This window comes from Notamacropus eugenii, chromosome 1, assembly GCF_028372415.1.
Source record: "Notamacropus eugenii isolate mMacEug1 chromosome 1, mMacEug1.pri_v2, whole genome shotgun sequence".
In the NCBI taxonomy this organism is placed as follows: domain Eukaryota; kingdom Metazoa; phylum Chordata; class Mammalia; order Diprotodontia; family Macropodidae; genus Notamacropus; species Notamacropus eugenii.
Window position 1 is genome coordinate 417,891,499 of NC_092872.1, and position 9,717 is coordinate 417,901,215.

Consider the following 9,717-nt stretch of genomic DNA (forward strand, 5'->3'; position numbering starts at 1 on the left):
ATATGAGATATCTGATTCAGATATCTCATAAACGGAGGATTTTTGAGCTGGAGGGGACCTTCTGATCATCTCATCTACTTCCCTGAATTTTCCAGGGGAGGATATTTGAGGCCCAGAGTTGCTAAGGTCCCACCTGGCACTAACATTTATCAATTTATAACTCTTCCATCCTTGGTTCAGGTGACTCTAAGTAGACTGGGGAACTCTCCTTGATAACTTTGTGCTTTCAGGTCCCAAACCAATGTGTGGAGAATCCTGTGTACCCCAGCCCCCCTGTGTATAGCCCCGGGAAACAGGGCTTCAAACCCAAAGGACCAACCCCACCTGCCCCCTTGACTAACACCGGCAGTGGTAATGTGGCCGCTTTCAATTCCCCCTCCACGTTGAAGACCCGGCGCCCCAAAAGCGATGGTGGACTCCAAGAAGGTGGGTCCAGGTGGCCAAGTATCCTGACATTATTGAGCAAACTGCTTGATTGCTGGGGCTACCCTTCCAGGTCAGGAGCATCCAGGTTTTTCAGTAGTGGGCTATGTGATCAGAAATCTTGTGTGGACTGCATGAATTTAGTAGCATAACTAATTGTATTCAGTTTCCATTATAAGCCCAACACCTCAAAAGTGGGAGTCACACATTGGTGGTGATCAGACAGCCAGGCAATAAACATTTATTAAGCATTTACTATCCCAGGCACTTGGGGTACAAAGAAGGACAACCACAGTCCCTGCCCCAAGGAACTTTCCTCTTGTGATTGGGGCTGGGCTAGTAGTTCCTGTTGGTCTACTTCTAGTATGTGTGCTACTTGGTCAATTTCTCTTTTTTGGCTAAAAATCTTAGGCAGGACCCACCTGAAGTGCCCCTAGGGTAGGGGTTCTTAACCTGGGGTCCATGAAGTTAGATTTTTCTTTAAAAATATATTTTGATAGCTGTTATTCAATATAATGGGTTTCCTTTGTAATTCTATGCATTTGAAAACTTCATTCTACGAAGAGGTCCATTGACTTCACTAGACTGCCCAGAGGGTCCTTTGGGGGCTTTTTTGTGGGGGAGCCATAGGTTCAGGTGGCAGAAATTGAATGGGAAGAGGAGCAGGATGCTTTTCCGAGGCTTTACAGCTTCAGGGCTAGGGTCCCTTCATCCTGAAAGGGACAAGAAATGTGTGCCTTCGATTTTTGCCTCTCTCATGCATAATGCCTCAGGTAGTGCAGCTGCTGCCATGGAGGTGAGCTACAAGTAAAGCCCTACTCTCTACTTCCCTCCTGTTCTAATTCCTCCTAACTCTCCCCTCCCCCAATCTCTCATTTTTCTTTCTCTGTTGCAGGGAAACCCAAGTGCCAGAAACTCAAGTGTACCTACTGTAGCAAGACATTCACCAAGAACTTTGACTTGCAGCAGCACATCCGAAGGTACCTGGGAGGGGAAAGTCAGGTATTATCTCTGAGGAGGGCACCAGACCTTCTACCCACCTTGGACTGGTCAGCCATAGCTGCCCCCAGCTTCCCCACTCCATTTAGGGGGTGCTGATTGTGGCAGGACTTTGGTATCTTTTTCTCTGTTGACTGGAGCACTGGGGGAAAATGTCAGTCTCCAGAGCAAATAAGACATCCTGCCTTTCCCTTCACCCCCTCCAGGGCCCTTGTATGGTGGTTACAGGCAGGCAGGGTGGGATTTTCTCTGCCTGAGTCCATGAGGTCTTCCAAGGAGTGTAACCTGAGCTCTTCCAGCTCCTGACAGTAGCCAGCAGACCCCTTTTAAGTGAAGCGTTGGATGACTGACTTCTCTTTCCTTATAGCCACACAGGGGAGAAACCCTTCCAGTGCATTGTCTGTGGCCGGGCCTTTGCCCAGAAGTCAAATGTCAAGAAGCACATGCAGACCCACAAAGTGTGGCCACCAGGGCACGGGTGCACCATCTCCCGGAACTCAGTGACTGTTCAGGTCATGGCCCTGAATCCCACGCAGCAAGAGAATGAGGAAGACCCAGGTGTGAAGCTGAGGAGCCATGGGTCTGGATATTGGGGCAGGTCAGGCGTCAGGGCTTGAGGTGGCAGCCCTAGAGATATCTCAGGCCTTTGGGTTGCTCGATTTCACTCCCCCAGGTTTGTTAGCACTCTGTGTCAAGAGGACAACCAGAAAAGTGTTGTCCCATGTTCCCCGAGGCAAATAAGTTGTTCCTCTTTTGTGGAGCATTCCTTTCTGGTCCCCAGGGCTGGTGGTGTCTATGCCTTTTTTTGTTGGGGATCTTGATCTCAAGCATCTTCAAGCCTCTTGGTGTCTAGGATGTCTTGGTATGCAGGCAGAATGCAGCTCTTCCTGTCCAGTCCCCTCCTCCCTAAGGGATGCATGGTAAATCTAGGTTTACTGCCTGGTACAGTTATTTATACACTTCATGTGAATGTTGTCTTCCTAAAGGAAGAGACTCATTTTTCTTTTTTATATCCCACAGTGCCTAGCATCTCACCAGGCATATTGTCGGTATTCAGTAAATGTTGATTAATTGAGCTCTTTCCCAGCCGTTGTCCTGATTCATCCCCTCTGTCCTTTTCTACAGGAATTAGCCAGCCCCCACGGACTGTTACCCAGCCTCAGGTCTTAGCTTCAGCTGATGAAAGTGAGGCAGGAAAACTGGAAGCCAAGCAGGTGGTTCTCATTGACAGCTCTTACCAGTGTCAGTTCTGTCCAAACAAGTTCAGTACATACTTCCAGCTGAAGTCACACATGACCCAGCATAAGAATGAGCAGGTAGGCAGTTGTTGGTCTGCTCCATTCACAGCCTCTTCCCAAGTCCTACCCGAGTAAGGAACTGAGCACCCTCCTCTGATACCAGTGGCCTTGGGATTATCTGGAAAAGGGGCAGCCTAGCAAGAGACATGGGGCAAAGGTGACCCCTGCCAAATCTCAATTGAATAAGGCTGTTGGCTGACCTGTCACAGAGGTCCATGAGCCTCCTTAGGAGAAGAAGGCCCCTGAGTCAACCCCTGGAAAAGGGCAGCCTGTGGGAATGAATACATCTGGCCCAGGGCTCAATCCAAGCACGTTTATCTTCAGTTGGGCCTCCTATTCATGGCACTGTTCTTATAGGAGGGAATAGACACTGTTTGTCATGGTCCTGAGCCATGACTAATTTGACAGCAGGGAAGGGGCAGGTGACCCCTCCCCACTGTTAACACCTTTCTCCCCACTGCCTGGGGCATCCCTCCAGGTGTACAAGTGTGTTGTGAAGACCTGCGCCCAGACGTTTCAGAAACTAGACATGTTCCTGGAGCATATCAAGAGTCACCAGGAGGAGCTGAGCTACCGATGTCACCTGTGCAGCAAGGATTTCCCCTCCCTGTATGAGCTGGGTGTGCACCAGTACTCCCACAGCCTCCTGCCTCAGAACAGCCCCAAGAAGGATGTCACGGTCTACAAGTAATGTCAGGGCATCTTCAGGCAGGGGCCACTTTCACCTATGGTAGAGCCTTGGAGCAGGCAGGACTGAGTGTTTGTGATGCTCAGAACCTGTGCTGACCTTTAAAGAGGTGCCAGGAATCTGAGCACATAGAGTATTTTCTTCTTGTCAGTATTGTTATGGCCATCCATGAGTTATCTGTTGGGACTGGTGAATGTACAAGTTTCTAAATATTTGTGTTCTCACAGCATGGGTGACTGCTAGAAAGGACCAGGTCTCTGAGAGTTGTGGATGAGGCTGGAGGGGGCGGGGAGGGCACTAGGAGCTAAGGAACAAGGTGTAGGGCATTTAGCAGGGACTGGTTCATGTTTCCAGCTGTAGGGGCTGACAGATGGAATAGGGTGGTTACTTGGTTAATTCATGTCCAACATCCATGTCTAAAGTTTTTTTCTTTTGAATATGGATGGCATCTGCCCCAAACCAGTTTTTTTCATCTATAATAACAACAGCCTCTATTTAAAGTTTATAAAGCACATCCCTCATAATAACTGTGTCAGAAAGAGATTGCAAATATCTATTTTACAGATGAGGGAACTGAAACATAGATTAGGTGACATGATCAGCCCATGGTCACACAGCTGATAAGTGGCAGGGGTGAGATGAACCCAGATCATCTCCCCTTAAGGAATGCACTATTGCCACTCCACCCCCACATTGCCTTTCATAATATGCAGGATTTGTGTGGACATCCAAAGTTATTTGTTGGGACCTATGAATGTGCAGGTTCCTAAATGTGAAACCTGAATTTTTAAGGCTGTTCCCCTTCATCTTTGGAAAGTAATCTGAATACCGGGACATGCTCCTGAGTTTTGATTTCTCACTATTAACACTTTTTGGCCTTCCCTTTTTGGAGCCACAGAGACCTTAGTCCATTTTAGGTCTTATGTCCAAATATGTTTAGAAGAAAGCCCCCTTTGATTAGAAGTGTATTAGCAAGAAAACATCCCTCCTGTTAACAGAGAGTTCCATTCCCACCTCTTGGTATGCTAGGCAACCAGACCTCTCCAGCCAGAATCTAAAATTTTTCTGCTCTGGTTCTTCAGCAAGGTCACAGCCCCCCAAAATTAGGAGGCATCTTAGGACCAGACTTTTTGAGCAAAAAGAGCTTGGAAAAGAGGAGTGTGGGAAAGGGAGTATAATGCAGGGTCTGTAGTGCCCTTCCCGAATTCCCCACAATGATCCTTGTTTGGAATCCACTTAAACCTTAGGAAGTAGCAACTAGAGATGGGAAAACTTTTCCCTTTGGTTTTGAAAAGTGCAGACTTTTCTCATCAAGCTAAGAAAAATGCAAGATGTGAGGCACCAACTGGCACTGTCAGAAACAAAGAAAAAAATGTTTTTTTCAAATACCTCTCAGAGGTATTTGTGCTTAGGAGATGAGGAAGGGTGATGCAGTCTGCTTAGAAAGGAGGCATGGGTTCTTCATATGGTGTCTGGTACCTGGGAGGTGGGCATTAATTAGCTCAAGGATCACCATCTTTCTATTTGCTGAAGATCTTGCGGTGGTTCCCACTTGGACTTGGGGTTTTGTAAGCATTTAGGGTGGAGGATAGTTTCTGTCTCACTCACAAATATATGGTTGCACATACACACAGTTCTCTCCTCTCCCTCTCCTCTCCCCTCCTCTGCTCTCTTCTCCCTTCCTTTCCCTTCCTCTCCTTTACTGTCCTCTACTCTCCTTTCCTCTCACCTGCTCTCCTCTCTCCTCCCCTCTCATCCCTTCCTCTACCCTACCCTCCTCTGCTCTCTTCTCCCCTCTCTTTCCTTCTCCTCCCCTCCCCTCCTCTCCTCTCCCCTCCTCTGTTCTTTTCTCCCTTCCCTTCCCTTCTCTTCCCTTCCCTTCCCTTCCCTTCCTGTCCTCTCCTCTCCTTTCCTCTCAACTGCTCTCCTCTCCTCTCTCCTCTCATCCCTTCCTCTACCCTACCCTCCTCTGCTCTCTTCTCCCCTCTCTTTCCTTCTCCTCCCCTCCTCTCCCCTCCTCTGTTCTTTTCTCCCTTCCCTTCCCTTCCCTTCGTGTCCTCTCCTCTCCTCTCCTCTCCTCTCAACTGCTCTCCTCTCCTCTCTCCTCTCATCCCTTACTCTACCCTCCCCTCCTCTACTCTCTTCTCCCCTCCCTCTCTTCTCCTCTCCCTTTCCCCCACCTCTTCTTCATCTCTACTTCTGTCTCCCCTCCACTTTTCCCTCCTTCTTCAGATTAAGGCAGTGGTTCTCAAACTGATCTGTAAGTGTCCTCCAAGCATCTAGGGGTGGATCTCTTCTAATATTAATATTTGTAACCTGACAACATCTGTATGAGTTCTTGACATTAATTCTCATTGAGAAGCAACATGGTCTATTGGAAAGAGTGTTAGAAATAGAGTCACACCTGGGTTCAGATCTTGCCTATGATCCTAGCTTTGTGACAGAGCCAAATGACCTGCCCTCTCTGAGCCTTTGGCAGCTCCCTAACACTCACCTATGAACCAACCAACAGATATTTGTTAGGTTCCTGTGTGCCAGAACCTTATTAGGGGCTAGGAATAAAAGACACAAAGGAAGCCTTCTTGTCTGTAGGTTTACAGTTCGACCAGGAAGGACAACATTTAAATACATAGGTAGATGCAAAATAGATACCAGATGATTGAAGAGGAAAGCACCAGCCTCAGGGGGAACGGGAAAATCTTCTTGAAAAAACTGGTACCTAAGCTGAGACTTGAAGGACTTGGTTACAGATTAGTTGCTATTGGTGGAAGAACTTTCTGTACTGAAAAAAAGTCACGGCATCTTGACATATTAATTCATCACGTAAGGCTCCCTTTAGTGTATCTTATAAAAAATTTAACCATTTTCCCATTTGTTCTGGTTATTTTTTTTCCTGTGACAAGTGGGAGCATGTGGGTTGATGGTCTTTTTTTTTTCTTCACCATCAAAGTGATTAGCTGGCATTTGAAACATAGTATTTGAAAACCATTTTTGAAAGGCTTATTAGAATGCCTGAGAGCCTAAGAAGAGAGTGTGCCCCATGGCTCAAAAAGAATTGTGCTAATTGACTGCGGGCATGAGAAAGGAATTTGCCAGGTTTAGACACAGCCAGTTGGGAAAACGCAGTTTGTCAGAGAGGGTGATGACAGACAAGTCAGCAGGGGTCCTGGGAATGGGATGGAGGACTGCCGATTTGCCTTATTGGCTGAGCATCCTTTTCCTCCATTCTTAAGGTTCTGCTGTTCCCTGATCAGGTTTCTGGGAGGGCAAAAAGTGGATGGTGTGGCGTGAGCTTTGACTAACTGTCCTGGGGAGTCCAGTCTCAAATACTTCAACTCTCCTTACTCCTTCCCGTTCAGGTGTGTCAAATGTGTCAATAAGTACTCCACCCCTGAAGCCCTGGAGCACCACCTCCAGACAGCGACTCACAACTTCCCCTGTCCACACTGCCAGAAGGTGAGTGATTGTTTCTCCCCTGGTACCTTAGAAAGAGTGGGTGACCCAGAAACTGAGATGTCCTTCCTTTTTTTTCTTCTCCCTTCCTAACTCAGTACATCCGGGGAGGTCCTCTAGGGTGTCTCAGGCGAGATGACAACACTCATTCCTTTACTACTAAAGAATACAGTTCTGTCCCCAAGTATCTCTGTAACATTTGTTATGGGTGGCTTTGAGCCCCGAGCTCTGCCAGACCCTCTACAGCCCATCATGGGCTCTTACTGTCTCACCACAGTGGTGATTCTGAGACGTACCAGCTTGGAGTGAATTAGGGCTTGGTTGCTAAAATAATCCCCTTGCTCTTTGTGACCCAGGGCACTTGGTCTAGGCAAAGGCAGATCTGCTCTCTACTGTAGCCTCTTCCTTGTACCCCTGCCCCAACTCTGGCCGTCTCAACCTGATAGTATGTGGGGTTTCTTTGGTTGAGACCTGTCTGTCATTACCTCGCTCCCCTTTCCACCTTAGGACCATGGAGAGTCAGGAGACAGTTGGGGGTTCACTTAGCTTCACTGATCATTCTCCCCCTCGCCCCCACAAAGAGCATGAACACTCCAAACTAAAATGTAGCAACTTACTCCTCTGTTTATAGATAAGGAAATGAGAGGCTCACCGAGGGGGCAGGGCCAGTCTCAGAGGCTTGACCGCTTTGTACTGAGGTAGCTCAGGAGGGGAATTGGAGCCCCGCTCGGGTTAGTAGCTCTTCTGTGTCTTTGCCTCGGTCCCCAAGGCTGCAGGGTGGGGACCCTGGGGGGAGCTGGAGCAGGTGGTCAGTTCAGCTGCAGTGGATTGGTTTGGCCCAGTTTTTCCAGCAGACTGCCCTGGAGCCCTGGGGGGAGGGGAAAACCCCTCTGGGTGGGAAGAAATACTAATGGGATGAAGCACATGTTTGGAGGCCTCACACAGGGTCATTTTCCTCTCCCCCCAAGACATCCTCTGCTCACACTGTGATGTATTAAAAAAAAGAGCATTTCAAATGTGGGTACCTACCATGCCCTATTCATATTTGTACCCATTATAGGGCCTTGCACATAATAGTCACTCAGCAAATATACATTGACTGATTGGTTTCAATGTTTTCTGTACAGTTTGCATTCTTGCCTTTCCCTGGGCAGAAGGGTGGAGGAGAAAGGGTGAGCGGTGAAATTGCAGTCGTCAGAGCTGATTTCTGCCTCCATCTCTTAGGCTACAGAATAGAAGTCTTTACTCCCCCAGGAGGAAAATGTTCCTTAAATTAGCCTAGAGGGGAGAGCCCCAAAAGCCAAGTCATGGGGCTAGAGAGTAGACAAGGCAGGGGTTCCTGCTGAGCTTGGTCCCTGAAGGTACCTCCTCTTCTCTCCTAGGTGTTCCCCTGCGAGCGGTACCTTCGACGTCATTTGCCCACTCACGGCAGTGGCGGCAAGTTTAAGTGCCAGATATGTAAGAAGTTCTTCCGGAGGGAGCACTACCTCAAGCTGCATGCCCACATTCATTCTGGTAGGTGGAGGCAGGCACTCAGGGCTTTTCTGTCCCTGCCATTGCTCTTGGTACCTACCTGTCACATCCCCTGATCATTGCATCATAAACCTAATGATTAACTCTTTCAAGTTCCTTTCCATACCTTTCAAGTTCCCCCTGCCATTTGCCTCTCTTCTTTCCCCAATTTGTGCCAAACACCCTTTATCCCCTGATCCCTATCTCCTTTCATTCCCCCCTGCACCCATGTTGTTTTTCATGCTACTCATATTCTGGGGACAGTTTCCACACATAATCCTTAGCCTTCTACCCTCTTTCAAAAAACTTTTTTTCAGGTCCTGCTACCTTCATAGATCCTTCCCTGGTTCCCTAGCTTGTGATGGAGAAAATATCTGATGTAGTCTTCCTGTTAAAATCTCATTTTCCCTCTGGTTTGGGGCTACATGGGGTTTTGTTGATTTTGGGGGGTGTTTACCTTTTGAGTAAAGAAACTATTTTATGACTGACCTCACCAATAATCATTACTGTAGGGTTCTGGGAATTCAGAGCCTGTGTTCCTCATACCAGGCTCCCAGTTCTTGCATTTACGTAGTACTTTAAGGGTTACAAAGCTTTGTACAAATATGATCTCATTTGATCCTCACAACAGCCCTGGGAAGTACGTGCTATTACTGTCCCCATTTTACAGATGAAGAAAGTAAGGCAGATAGAGATTACGTGACATGTTCGGGGTTACACAGCTATTCATATCTGAGACCAGATATGAACCCTTGAGCTTTCTGACTCCAAGGCCAGTGCTCCCTCTTCCTTCCTCCCTCCCTCTCTCCCTCCCTCCCTCCTTTCCTTCCTTCCTTCCTTCCTTCCTTCCTTCCTTCCTTCCTTCCTTCCTTCCTTCCTTCCTTCCTCTTTCTTTCCTTCTTCCTGTCCATCTCTCTGTCTGTTCTAGAAAGCCAGGTGGTATAGTGGATAATAATAATAGCTAACATTTATATAGCACTTACTGTGTGCCAGGTACTATGCTAAGGGCTTTACAATTATTCTCTCATATCGAAGCATGCTATTTTTCCTTTTTTTTGTTTTTTTCTTTCTTGTGGTTTTCCCTTTTGGTTCTAATTCTTCACAACATGACTAATGTGGAAATATGTTTAATATGATTATACTTGTGTGGCCTATATCACATTACATGCTCTCCTGGGGAGGGGAAGGGGGGAAATGAAAAACCCCAAAATCTTAAAAAGTGAATGTTGAAAACTAAAGCTAAATACATAAATATTTAAAAAAAACAAGCAAAAGAAAACAACAATTATTATCTCATTTGATGCTCACAACAACCTTGGGCAGGAAGTGCTATTGTTATCCCCT

The 9,717-nt window shown here is 47.3% G+C and overlaps 1 protein-coding gene across 2 annotated transcripts in view; it reads left to right on the top strand.

The window, feature by feature from the left end:
• The window catches only part of ZNF341 (zinc finger protein 341), a 35,932-nt gene that overhangs the window by 23,131 nt on the left and 3,084 nt on the right, over positions 1 to 9,717 (top strand). For both annotated transcript variants that reach the window (XM_072631283.1, XM_072631284.1), the window contains exons 6-12: positions 231 to 426; positions 1,319 to 1,403; positions 1,790 to 1,980; positions 2,548 to 2,738; positions 3,199 to 3,407; positions 6,768 to 6,864; positions 8,244 to 8,376. In XM_072631283.1, the coding sequence (XP_072487384.1) occupies positions 231 to 426; positions 1,319 to 1,403; positions 1,790 to 1,980; positions 2,548 to 2,738; positions 3,199 to 3,407; positions 6,768 to 6,864; positions 8,244 to 8,376 (1,102 nt within the window). The remainder of the gene's footprint in view (positions 1 to 230; positions 427 to 1,318; positions 1,404 to 1,789; positions 1,981 to 2,547; positions 2,739 to 3,198; positions 3,408 to 6,767; positions 6,865 to 8,243; positions 8,377 to 9,717) is intronic.